At 42.1% G+C, this 14,516-nt stretch overlaps 1 protein-coding gene across 1 annotated transcript in view; it reads left to right on the forward strand.

The window, feature by feature from the left end:
• Positions 1-912: 912 nt before the first annotated feature.
• The window catches only part of LOC145771716 (sialate O-acetylesterase-like), a 29,521-nt gene continuing 15,917 nt past the window's right edge, over positions 913-14,516 (forward strand). Inside the window, exons 1-2 of the mRNA XM_082583443.1 lie at positions 913-1,158; positions 14,265-14,330. Coding sequence (XP_082439569.1) covers positions 928-1,158; positions 14,265-14,330 — 297 coding nt within the window. The 5' untranslated portion in view covers positions 913-927. The remainder of the gene's footprint in view (positions 1,159-14,264; positions 14,331-14,516) is intronic.

Below are 14,516 nucleotides of genomic sequence, written 5' to 3' on the forward strand. Positions count from 1 at the left end.
AGGGACATTTCAATTCAAAATATTTTGGTTTTGAAACAATTTCTATTGCCAAGTGACTGTATGAGAATAGCTCAATAAACAACAAATGGAGTAGGATTCCTTCAATCACTGGTAATTGTAAAACGTGGAAAACTTATTATACCTAAAAAAGAAAATAGAAACAAATTTTATGGAAGCAAACGAGAAATTAGATGTTATCTCTCAAGGCTTAGTGAAGTAACCAAAGGCTAAAATGTGTTATTTTTAATGAAGTAACCCAATTGGAACATCGACTAAGATAAAAGCATAAAGTTGCTTATTATGTGAAGAGTTTGTATTTACATATTGCCATATATAATAATATATATGGGCAGTTTAAGTGTAAAAAATCATGCTTGCATGCTTTTTTTTACAGACTGGCAGTTAATCTGCCAAACACCATGTTGAAATTTACATTTATTCTTGTGGCCTATCTGATGTTTTGTACTAAAGCCAACAAGATATTTAGTAATGGTGAGTGTAATATTAAGATGTAGTCTCGGTGGTTAGACTACACTTACTTAGACGAATTAGACGACTAAATTGACTTGGTAGTTAGAATGTTTGCATTTGAATAAGTAGACATGGGTTCGATGCTCTGTCGGGTTGTATCAAAGACTACCTAAAACTAAAAGTACTAATGAATCTTATTCCTGGTTCTAGCTCTCAACAAAAGAGTGGATTCAAGTTAATAATGCACTCGGTTTTATCTGTGCATGGTTGTACTGATGCTACCTACAATGTAAAATGCAGAAAGTCACATGTATGACACACGCTGTGATAGATATGCCGCTATATCAAAAATTGTCATTTACATCTTACACCAATTTTATGATGGATTTTTATTAAAAACATGTTTTACTTTCAGCTGATAAAACGTTTGCTTTTGCCTCTTACTACCAAGAGAACATGGTGTTGCAAATGAAACCACACCGAGCTGTCATTTGGGGCTATGGGACTGTTGGAGCCATAGTTAACGTATCGCTCTCACAAGATGTATATTCCACCAAAGTAGTCGCTGGACCAAATAAGATAGGAATATGGAAAGTGACTTTATCCTCACAACCTGCTGGAGGTCCATTCACTATCCAAGCAGTTGAAGATAACCAGGGTATGTTGAGCTGGATTTTATTGAAGAATGTACTATTTGGTGGGTACCTCTAAATACCCATTGTCAGGCATTGTCAGGCATTGTCGGGCATTGTCAGGCATTGTCAGGCATTGTCAGGCATTGTCAGGCATTGTCAGGCATTGTCAGGCATTGTCAGGCATTGTCAGGCATTGTCAGGCATTGTCAGGCATTGTCGGGCATTGTCGGCTTCTCGGGGGGTTGTGGAGCATTTCTAGGGGTTGTCGAGCATTTTCAGGGGTTGTCAGGCATTGTAGAGTAGCTACTTTCAGGCATTGTTTGGAATTTCCAGGCATTGTTTAGGATTTCCAGGCATTGTCGATCATGATCAGTGGTTGACGGGTTTGTTAGGCATTATAGAACATTTTCAGGCATTGTCGAACATTTTCAGGGGTTGTCGAGCATTTGCAGGGGTTGTCAGGCATTGTAGAGTAGCTACTTTAGGGCATTGTTGGGAATTTATAAGCATTGTCTAGGATTTCCAGGCATTGTCTAGGATTTCTAGGCATTGTCGATCATTATCAGTGATTGACGGCTTCGTTAGGCATTATAGAACATTTTCAGGCATTGTCGAACATTTTCAGGGGTTGTCGAGCATTTGCAGGGGTTGTCAGGCATTGTAGAATAGCTACTTTCAGGCATTGTTGTGAATTTCCAAGCATTGTCTATAGGATTTCCAGGCATTGTCGATCATTATCAGTGGTTGACGGGTTTGTTAGGCATTATAGAACATTTTCAGGCATTGTCGAACATTTTCAGGGGTTGTCGAGCATTTGCAGGGGTTGTCAGGCATTGTAGAATAGCTACTTTCAGGCATTGTTGTGAATTTTCAAGCATTGTCTAGGATTTCCAGGCATTGTCGATCATTATCAGTGGTTGACGGGTTTGTTAGGCATTATAGAACATTTTTAGGCATTGTCGAGCATTTTCAGGGGTTGTCAGGCATTGTAGAATAGCTACTTTCAGGCATTGTTGGGAATTTCCAAGCATTGTCTAGGATTTCCAGGCATTGTCCATCATTATCAGTGGTTGACGGGTTTGTTAGGCATTATAGAACATTTTTAGGCATTGTCGAGCATTTTCAGGGGTTGTCAGGCATTGTAGAGTAGCTACTTTCAGGCATTGTTGGGAATTTCCAAGCATTGTCTAGGATTTCCAGGCATTGTCTGAATACGCCAGGTTCCGACTCCAAAGCCATTTTTCACACTGCGCATCCACGATTATCGTGTTTTTTATTTCCATTATCTTGAATCGTCATATAATCATAAAAAGCTCTGCATTTTACTTGGTGTTTTGACTAAACATGGGCCAACTCGAGATACGATTTTTTCAAATTGCGAACTGCAAAATTGAAATAAGAAAGACGTTAGCTTATAAAAGTTAGACTTTCCACTCTATCTTCATTGTGAGATTCAGTTTGTTTTTATTTCTTCGATGCAGCTTTAAATATGAAGATCGCGGGTAGGCTATGCTGTACAGTAGGCCAGGGGTTCCCAATAACCGGGGCGCGACCCAGTATGTCCGTAGCCATAGAATAAACTAATTACAGTTAAACAAGATCAAGCGGCGCTGGTTCGGCTCTCGGGGTGTGTATTTGACTGAGCAACGCATTTCAGTTTAGCTCTCCATTTAGTGGCACCAAGTAGATGGAATAATTCACCAAGAAGAACACAAGAGAAAATACCACTCCGTCAATTTCAGTGACCGGCTGGTTCAAAGCCTCTACAAGTACGCGAAACTGTCAGGATTAAGCTCTCAAAGAAGCTTTCCCAGTCCGAGGATAAAGATCAATCAATCAACTACCCAACAATAAAATTGAAGTATAAGGTGAAATGTGCATTGTATAAGCTATATATGAAAGGTGGGGGCACCTGAAATGGATTTTCGAAATTTTACTTTAAGCTCATACAATATACTACTATACAAACTTTTAACAAATAAATTATTGAAATCCTTCTGTAGTCGAGAAAGAAAATATATTTAAAAAGTAACTTTAATTTTAAATCAAAATTTGTCACTCAAACTTCTAAAAATCTATTTTTAATTTGATGATGTTGATCAATTACGAGGTGTGCGACTTCATAAATAAATCATTATTGGGCCTAAAAGTGCATCAAAATGCGATCAAAGCAACGTAAATTTAGTCAAAATTTTCTGGGGAGCAATCCTCACAGACTCCCTGCTAAACTAGCTTCATTTTCCGACCTCAACTGTTACATTGTCTATTATATTTTACAAATCTTGCTCAAAGTGTGTTTAAACCGCAATAAAAAATTGGACCTGGGCTATAGGCCTACGTAGATGTCAAACTTTGTTTTTCCTATCGCCGGTCCGCAAGGCAATTTTTATTTAAAAACGGTTCGTGAGAGCAAAAAGGTTGGGGACCGCTGCAGTAGGCTATTTCGATTATCATGCGTATGGTGCTGATACCATACTCAAGTCCTACTTTGGATGGGGGTGAAATACCACAGGGTGAGAAAAGTCAGCTTCTATCGTAGCCTATAACCAGAAAATACAGTATGGCAGCTCATCTTCGACTATTTAGGTAGGCCTATAACAATGTAATAATGAAGTAGCCTATGGCAATGCATTAAAACCAATCAATTGAAAATTAAAACAAAGTTCCTCCAACCCAGCCTCTATGCTGGCGATTTTAATTGCCACCACGTTCACTGGGGCTACAACACCACCAACACAGACGGAGAAAGCCTGGCCTCATGGTCAGCCAATAATAACCTCACCCTACTGCACGATCCCAAGGGTGCAGCGAGCTTCTTCTCCGGGCGCTGGAACACTGGTACAAACCCCGACCTGGCTTCGTGAGTGATGACCCCGATAATGGCCAACCGGACAAACGTGTGCTAGAGAAGTTCCCCAAGTCCCAACACCGACCCTCGCTTATCACGGCTCCAACGCTCACAATGCCTGTCCCGAGCAAGCCTGTTAAGCGATGGAACTTCAGAATGGCTAACTGGGAGTACTATAGCCTCCTCACCAACGAAGCCAGGCAGTATCTTCCATCACCACACACCAAGAACGTGGAAGAAGTTTACTAGGACTTTTGTGATGCAATAACATCAGCGGCAAAACACTCTATCCCCCGCGGCCGACAAAAGAACTACATGTCGTGCTGGGACAAGGAGTGCGAAAGCCTCTTCTCCGACTTCCTCCACGCCCCTCAGGGCAATGACACCAACAGTTCAGCCACAGCTCTGTTGGCAAAGCTGGACTCAAAGAGGAAGGAGCGCTGAACAGAAGCCGTTGAATCAATCAACTTCACGCACTCCAGTCGCATAGCATGGAGTACATTGAACAACCTAACTGGCAGATCACATGCCTCTCGTCAACAACGTCCCGTTTCAGCAAATTCCATCGCCTCACAACTTGTGGAGAACGGGAAATACAAACCGAGAGACCGTGAATCAGACAGATTCGTCTTACAAGAAATGACGGACCTCTGGAAGGTAACAACCCCAGACGGAGACAACATCTCGGGTGAGTTCACCACGGACGAATTTTCCGCCGCCCTCCAGCACATAAAGCCAGGTAAAGCCCCGGACCCTGACCACCTATGCCCGGAGTTGATACTCCATGCTGCTGCCTCCTCAAAGTCCTGGTTAAAAGACTTCCTTTCCTGCTGCTTGCGCCGCCTGAGAATTCCCAGGATCTGGAGAAGAGCCCTTGTGGTTGCGGTTCCTAAGCCAAAGAAGCCCCCAGGGGACCCGAAGAGCTACCGCCCAATGTCACTGCTCTGCATCCCCTTCAAAATCCTCGAGAGACTCATCTACGCCCGTGTCGAACCAATAAAAGATCCGCAGCTCCCCCGTGAACAAGCTGGCTTCCGACACGGACGATCAACCGTAGATCAGGTCACACTTATGACCCAAGACATTGAGGACAGCTTCTCGGCTAAGAAGAAGGCTGGCGCCGTGTTGTCAATCTCACGGCTGCCTAATGCCTATGATACTGTATGGCATAGCGGCCTTACTTGCTAGTCGGCCTTACTTTGCGGCCGTCTGCTCCCTGACAGACACATGGTTCATATGATGATGGAACTTGTGCAAAACCGCAGTTTTACCCTCACAACCGGTAGCGGTCGTCGAAACAGACTATGCCGACTCAAAATCGACGTCCCACAGGGCTCAGTCTTGGCTCCTGTCCTGTTCAACACATAGCCTACACCTACGACATGCCCCCACCATCTCCACGAAATATGCTTACGCAGATGACCTGGCACTCCTGCACTCAGAGGGAAATTGGCAGTCAGTGGAGAGGAACCTCAGCCAAGACATGCAAACACTATCAGCAATCAGCATACCTCCAGAAATGGAAGCTACAGCTCAGCAAGGCTAAGACAGTGTCGGCGGCCTTCCACCTTAACAACTGGGAAGCACAGCGCGAGATAAACATCAACATTGACGGGGAACGCCTTCCCTGCTTGCCGAACCTACTTATCTCGGCATAACCCTGAACAGGTCACTCACGTACGGCCGACACTTGGAGTCACTGCGCAAAAAAATATTTACACGCTTCGCACTTTTGAGGCGATTGGCGGGTTCCTGCTTGGGAGCTGGTGCCAAAACTCTTCGTACAACTACCCTAGCCCTTGTTCATTCCACTGCTGAGTACTGCGCACCAGTCTGGTGCCGTAGTTCTCACACCCACCATATTAATACCGCCATCAACGATGCGCTGCGTACTGTGACTGGATGCCTGCGTCCCACCCCGACAGACTAAGTCTACCTATCCTAGCAGGCATCCAATCTGCTGAGCAACGTCGTAAAGGAGCCACGATTCCTCTCGCTCGCCGCGCTCTGGACCCCGACCATCCCCTCCATCCAACATTCAAGCGACCACCACCTATAAAGCAGCGACTGAAATCAAGACGCCCCTTTGTGCCTGCCGCACAACAACTACTTAAGAACGAAGAAGAACTTGGGTTAAGTGGGGAACACTGGACGAACCACATGTGGAACACGGAGTGGCAAAACCATATACCTCCACGCTCCGTGACTTCATACCCGACGGCGATCCCCGTGCACCGGGGATGTCCCTCGCAAGGCTTGCGTGGATCAGGCTTAACCGCCTGCGAACTGGCGTCGGCCGCTTTCGTTCGGACATGCACAAGTGGGGCCTGGCTCCTCCATCAGAATGCGAGTGTGGCGCCACAGAACAGACCGCAGACCATGTCATTCACCACTGCCTAATCCACCGGCCTCCACACGGTGCGCATGGCCTAAGGGTCCTGAACGACGAGACTGTTGAGTGGCTGATGACTTCCTGCCCTCCAATCTAGCCTGGAAAGACCTGCTCATACGTCGATGATGATGATGATTCAAACACGATGAATGTCTTTAGCCAATTCACTTTCTAACTTCGCAATGTTTGCAAAAACATTGAAAAAATATCAGGCAGTAGTAGGCTACCATTTTTGGTTACTGTTTAGGTACCACAAATGGGAAGCCTCTGCTCCACGTTTTTATTTGAATTTCGCCTGCCACGAGAGCCAAATTATCCTTAAATAGTTGACTCTCTTCCTCATGGTAGACCCCAATTTTATCCGCTCTGCCTACTGGCAGACCGGGTATAAGAGTCAAGTACCTGCGCCGAGGTCGCGTGAGGGAGACGTGGGCACCGTCCGGCGGTCAATTACTGCCGGTTCCAGCGTCCACACGCGACGGGTCGCCCGGCCCGTCGCAGGCCATCTTTCTGGTCAATGCAGAAAGAGCCTGTCTCCCTGGCCCGCTCCGCCATTCTAAATTTGCGGACGGGTCATGTAACGTTTTCGATCCACACTCTCCCTCCACAGGTACCTCGACTCCCCAGCCTGGCCCCCGCGACCTAAGCTGGTGGACTTACCCCTCCGGGTGCATCGTCACCCCTAAATCACGCCGCTCCCCGCCGCCGCGGGGTGTGGCAGGCCGGTTTCTGAAAGTCTTCGACCTGGCTATGTTTGTTTGTGCTCTCTCGCCGTGTCAATTATTTGTACCCGTGCGCTGTTGATGCGAATAAAACAGTTTAACACCTTAACTACTGCACTGATGAGACCGGGAGGTCGAAACGGTGTGCACTGTCTGCAGTTAAAGCAATATTTTAGATTATCACACACTACCTTCTCCCGATATGCTGCTCTTTCCCGCTCGGATCAACCTCGCGTTGCTTTTAACTCATCGATAAACATGATTTCCCGATCAACTCGATGCAACCTCCAAAGTTTCATCCCACTATTCTATATTTTTCCTGGTAACGTAGCCTAGTCATATCTATGCTTCGATCGCTAGTCCCCCCGATCTATCTGGGCGAACCTGCCTCAACGTCTGGCCAGTGCACATCCGTGCTCGTTGGTTCAACGTCAACACTTTTTCGGTAGGTAAAGCATACAATATATTCCCACTTGCCATCTTTTTTTTACACCAATTAATTGAGCCTTTGCTCCAGATTTTATATAATTTTCGTTTCCCACGAGTATTCAAATCGTCCTTGTAGCTAAGCTTCTCTTCCTCGTGGGAGACTCCAAAGTTTATCCGCTCTGCCTACGGGCAGACCGGGTATAGGAGTTAAACGTACCTGTATTACGGTCACGTGATGGAGACGTGGGCGCTGCCTGGCTTTATAAAACTTCTGTCGCCCGGCCCGTCGTGAGCTGACCCTTTTGCGTTTGCAGAAAGCAAAGCCCGTCTCCTTGGCCCGTTCCGCCATTCTAACTTTTGCGGACGAGTCGCACAAAATTCTCGATCCACACTTTCCTTCCACAGGTACCTAGACTCTCCAGCCTGGCCCCCGCGACCTAAGCTGGTGGACTTCCCTTCCGGGTGCATCGCCATCCCATAATCACGCCGCTTCCCGCCTCCACGGGGCGTGGCAGGCCGGTTCTTTAAAGTCTCTGACCTGGCTATGTTTATTGTGTTCTTCTCGCCGTGTCAATTATTTTGTACTCGTGCGTCGTTGATCAAAATAAAACAGTTCATCATCCAAGCCCTATATGCACCAACTACAAAAGTAAAGGTTTTCAAATTTCTTTCTTCAGAAACATCATTACAGCCCAGTGGGCTACTTTGTAACCAGCATGCCGTGGCACCGTAGTGTGCCGAGCGGCGGCACTAGGTGTAGCCAACGGAATGATAATTGATTTTGAGATGTTTCTATTCTTGGACCATGGCCACCTAAAGATACGGCCTGATTTGTCACATTTTGCAGAAATTTCCAGGTTTTTCTAACTTTAGGCGAACGTTTAAATAAATTTTTCTAAAAATTAGATTTTTAGGCTTTCTTTATTCTTTTCCCCAGATGACACAATTGGTTTTAACATCCTCACATGTTAAAAAACAAAGAAAATTTGATTTCGAAGATTTTAGTCAGACTGTTAATTTTCAATAACAGTCTGATTTTGCGTTTTTCAACTTACTTTTTCTCATTTGCTATTGCTTCTCCAAGGCAACAAAAAAGTTTTATGTCATTAGGAAACCGCAAAAAGTAAAAACATCTAAAAAAATGTCAGTCAAACACTAGCAGTAGCTGTAATCAAAATCTGCAAAATGTGACAAATCAGGCCGCATCTCCAGATGGCCATGCTTGGACTAAAAAACCTTCTTTGAAAGCTTAATTCTTGTAGTTTCCCATAGCCTACTTATAGAGGCTTTGAACCACCGCCGCTGGCCCGGTCACCTAGATTGGCAGAGTGAAGTTTCCGTTTGCTGAAGTGTTGTTATTATTCCATCCAGTAAGTGTAGCTGAATGGAGCTCTTCTTCATGATGCAATACCTTCAATAGCTTGCTCTCCTCCATGATGAGACACCCACCCCATGACTATAACGCACCCCTCCAGACCATCAACACTCTTGATAACGCACCAAAGCCGATCAACATAGCAACTGTTTATTATTTTTTGTTTTTACCAATATAAATTTAAAAAATTTTCCTTGCTCTTTTTTCCTCGTCGGTTTTCTAAATATTGAAACTCTTCGAAGGTGTTGGATGGATGGATGGTCATTTTATTTTTGTTTGGATGCGAAACGCCGAAACATACATAAAACAAAAACTGACAGTGTGCATCCAATGAGAGAGTGCGAAAGACCGTAGCCCTGAAGGCGTAGGCCGTAGGAGGTCGTCGAGTCTGCACTCTCTCATTCAAATAGTTATACGAAAGAAAGTAGGCCTATTGGGTTTTTAAATATTGTAGCAAATTGACACAAAAAAGAAGAAGGAAGGAAGAACAGAAAAAAAAATACAGATACTACAAAAAATAATAACAATTAACATAGTCAGGTAGTGGATGTCGTTTCTATAGCTCTTGATTATTGAAGAAGTGTTTTTTGCACATTTTACTGAAAGATTTGAAGCCTTTTTTCATGTTTTTTTTTCATATTTTGAGGTAAACTGTCCCATACCTTGATTCCCATGCATTTTAAACTTTTTTGAAATAATTGGGTATTTGCCTGTTTAATATAAAGTGAATTAGAGCTTGAACGTCGGGTGTTATACAAATGAATAGCTGATACATGTGTAAAGAAAGTTTTGAAGTTTTCCGGTAGTTTATTATTATAAAATTTGAACATAAATTTGCTTCTTTCCAGTTTAGGCTATAAGTAGAATTAACTAGAATTAACAATGTCTTCTTAAGTAACTTAAATAAGTAGAATTAACAATGTCTTCCTGAACCAACAATTTGCGTGTACTGCAATGATAACAAAATTGAACAGGTTCAAAAATTCAAATATTTGGGCTCAATACTGAATCCAAGCACCCGATGTGAAGAAGAAATTAGACGACGCATTGCATTATCAAAGTCAAGTTTCAACACCATGGCAAAAATCTATCGAAAGCTCTCCAAAACCTTAAAAATTCGTTTGTTAAAATGCTTTGTTTGGTCAATTTTGATGTATGGATGTGAAAATTTTGACATATCATGGAAGCAAGTTTGTTTCCTATCTTGACTCTTTGTTGCTAGTGTAGATATTTTAGTGTAATGTTTACTAAATGTTTATTCATCGACTTGGCTGAGGGTGGCTGCTTGACTCGAAGACCGTCATGGTCACTTCGCAGCTTCCCGTTGTGATTTACTTATCAACGATGCATTGTACATTTGTTATTTTTCTTTGTTTCAATTGTGTTCGTTAAGCGTACTGCATCATTTAATGATTTTGCTGTTATAGGCTAATATTGCACAACAAATAAACCAATCAATCAATCAAACACTAACGGCAAAAACACGAAAAAAACTTGAAGCTGCAGAAATGTGGTTTTACCGAAGAATTCTTAAAATTCCATGGACAGCTTTTCGAACCAACAGAGCAGTTCTCCAATAGATGGGCCAGGAGCAGCAGATACTGAGATCTTTAGAAATGCGGCAGCTGAAGTTCTTAGGTCACATTATAAGGAAAGGCGAACTTGAAGATTTATCTTTAAGTGGAAAAATTCTAGGAAAACGGTCAAGAGGAGCACAAAGATTCACATTTTTGCACAATTTTCAACCACTTATCAAAAACCCTACTAAAATTTGGCAAGAAGCACGAGATCGATCAAACTGGAACATCATTGTACATCGAGGGCTGTATCTGCTATGATACCTAAAGAGAAAGAATTAACAGTTAGTAGGCTATTTTATTTTCTTGATAGAGTGGCAGTAATTTAGTTTTCATTTTAATTATCTTATTTTGTCTAACTTGGATTCTATTCAAGTATTTTGTGGGTGCGCATCCCCAGTTGATAATTCCATATTGTAGGTGCGAGTGTAGCCTACAATGCTATAATAAATATTGATGAGAACTTTTCTAGAAGTAAATTTTCTAAGTTTACTTAGTTACGCCTGAAGAAGAGGATAGTTTTTTCGAGATAGTTCTTGCTTACCTTTGTGTCATATTTTAAGCTGATTATTCTATTTTGGTGTCAAGCACGTCATTAACTTTCGCGTTTTGTCGCTCCTACTTTTTTTAGACCTCTGTTAAGTTTGGTATATATTGTTATTCGCTGTGATGGTCAGAAATATAAACAAACTGTCCTTAAAATGCGTTGCTCGTACGTACACCCTGTGAACTGAATCAGAGAACCTTGCGGTTTCTCTCGTGCATAAAAGGGGGGGGGGGCGCTTAACCAACTGAGCTATCGGGACGGACCGCAATCTGAACATACTTTTAAAAAAGCGACTCGCAATTTGAAGGCAGACTAGTGATTTGAGAGGATGATTTGATTTTCAGACGTCAGCATAAATTGTCGGTCGGAGGTCCTATGAAGTTAGTTCTTTATGGGCCTACTGTTTGTTTTCCAGATTTGAATATGGAGAACTGCTTTGAAGTAGCCTACATTGCTCAAGCTCATATAGTTACATAGCCTACTCCAAAAATTAAAAAATTACTTTTGTTTGATCTTGCTGCTTTTTTGTTTATTTTACTAAAATATGATATTTATCCACAGACCATTCGGGGCAGACGTTTTCACCATTATTGAAGAACAAAAAGATTAGGCTTAAGTTCTATTTGAGCCTCATACTAAAATTCCGAGGCAAGGTTTGTCAAGTTGTCTTTGTTGAACTGACGGAACTCAAGGATTAAAGTTGTTTCAATACGCTATACCACTTGACTATTTTTGGATTCCTGTTGAAGAAGATATAGCCTAAGCAAACTTCGGAAGCAGTTATTACAATTTGCTCCTGTTATACACTAGGCCAGGGATGGCCAACTTCTCATCGATTGTGATCGACTAGAAAATTTCTTAATCACTATAGCGATCAATCGGTCGGTGATCAAGTCACTAAACAATTTTTTTCCAGTGACACCTTTACTGTAAATGCATTTACATTTATCACACATCCACCATCGTCAGCACAGAGCAGAACACCAGTTTAAGATTTAGGCTTGCAGGTTTTGATTTTAATTTTATGTAACCATCTATTTAAAATAGAATTTTATGCATGTTGATATTATCGGAGTTTGCTTTATTTGTTCGTTTTACGTATTTTCAAATTTTCTTTTTTACATGTGCTAGCTGAAGATGCTATTACTATAGCGAAATCGATTCTTATTTGATAAATAACACTAAGAGGTTAGATTGTTGTACAAATGCCAGCATTTGATGAATGCAAAATAGCAGAGCAGTCTATTCATGTTTCAGTTAATTTGGTTCTTTACAGTAAAACACGAGAAGAATAATTATGTTCTACAAGTAAATTTACTTTAAATTTCTTCTAAATGAGTCAGTGAAATATTAGAGTCATCATGTTGTAGGTACTTCAGCTTGCCGTTATCATTACATCAGGTGTCTAAAGCAATCGTCCAGGTGGCGGTCGGTTAGCACAGCACGTTGCTTTTTTTGATTACGTTCACAAATGAAAATGCAGATTGACATAAATAAGTTGAACCAAAACTAGAATGGATGTGTTCCGCACATCTTTTGATATTGCACTATTTTGCATCAACAACAAACCACCAGAAATCATCTTCGGATGCTCGAACCTTCAATGTCTACATTTCCACTTCAATCGTACCTACGTAGCCTACCTGTTTCCAACAAAAATATTTCATTTATTTTGAAAGAAATTAGTAGAGAGTAGACACAATTAAATCCGACTTGAACGGGTATGAGACGTAGTCGACTATTTCTTCGATTTCATGAAAAACACTAAATCGAGATTTAAAATCATCAAAAACAATTTTCATTTTTCAGCAATGGATATTTTGTTTCTATGGCCTAGTTACTAAAGCTCTGACTGGATTTATCTACCAAGCAAATTATCTGAGTCGATCGAAAATGTTTCTCTCCGGAATATTGATGAAAAACATGCCTTTTAGGGATGTTTTTCTTCCTTGTATGACTGTTTGTTATCGAAAACATGTGTTAATGTTTGTTTTTTGCTGTGTATTGTGGATAGTGTGTAACATCGACAATGCCTGATAAACCTGGAAATGATCGACAACCCAAGAAAACTTTCGACAATGCCTAACAAACCTAACAACCACCGAATATGTTCGACAATGCCTGGAAATCCCAGACAATGCCTGGAAATTATCGACAATGCCTGAAAGTAGCTACTCTACAATGCCTGACAACCCCTGCAAATGCTCGACAACCCCTGAATATGTTCGACAATGCCTGAAAATGTTCTATAATGCCTAACAAACCCGTCAACCACTAATAATGATCGACAATGCCTGGAAATCCTAAGCAATGCCTGGAAATTCCAAACAATGCCTGAAAGTAGCTACTCTACAATGCCTGACAACCCCTGAAAATGCTCGACAATGCCTGAAAATGTTCGACAATGCCTGAAAATGTTCTATAATGCCTAACAAACCCTCAACCACTGATAATGATCGACAATGCCTGGAAATCCTAGACAATGCCTGAAAATTCCCAACAATGCCTGAAAGTAGCTACTCTACAATGCCTGATAACTCCTGAAAATGCTCGACAACACCTGAAAATGTTCGACAATGCCTGAAAATGTTCTATAATGTCTAACAAACCCGTCAACCACTAATAATGATCGACAATGCCTGGAAATCCTAGACAATGCTTGGAAATTCCCAACAATGCTTGAAAGTAGCTACTCTACAATGCCTGACAACCCCTGAAAATGCTCGACAATGCCTGAAAATGCTCGACAATGCCTGAAAATGTTCGACAATGCCTGAAAATGTTCTACAATGCCTAACAAACCCGTCAACCACTGATAATGATCGACAATGCCTGGAAATCCTAGACAATGCCTGGAAATCCTAGACAATGCTTGGAAATTCCCAACAATGCCTAAAAGTATCTACTCTACAATGCCTGACAACCCCTGAAAATGCTCGACAAGCCCTGAAAATGTTCGACAATGCCTGAAAATGTTCTATAATGCCTAACGAAGCCGTCAACCACTGATAACGAGCGACAATGCCTGGAAATCTTAGACAATGCCTGGAAATTCCCAACAATGCCTGAAAGTAGCTACTCTACAATGCCTGACAACCCCTGAAAATGCTTGACAACCCCTAGAAATGCTCCACAACTCCCCGAGAAGCCGACAATGCCCGACAATGCCTGACAATGCCTGACAATGCCTGACAATGCCCGACAATGCCTGACAATGCCCGACAATGCCTGACAATGCCCGACAATGCCTGACAATGGGTATTTAGAGGTACCGCTATTTGGTGATGTATGGATCTGCAGTGGACAAAGTAACATGGAATTCACTATGTCAATGGTAAAGATATAAAACAATATTTATGATATGATTGATAAAGTTAGTGCACTTTGCTTGTCTTGTGTAATATGTGGTCATGTTTGGAATATGGCGTTTTGACATCACACCATTAATGTAATTAAACTTCTCTCATCCTGGGAATTGTTTTCTTTATGTAGTTGGTGGACTTGCATAAATACTCTGCTG

This window comes from Aplidium turbinatum, chromosome 6, assembly GCF_918807975.1.
Source record: "Aplidium turbinatum chromosome 6, kaAplTurb1.1, whole genome shotgun sequence".
NCBI lineage: Eukaryota > Metazoa > Chordata > Ascidiacea > Aplousobranchia > Polyclinidae > Aplidium > Aplidium turbinatum.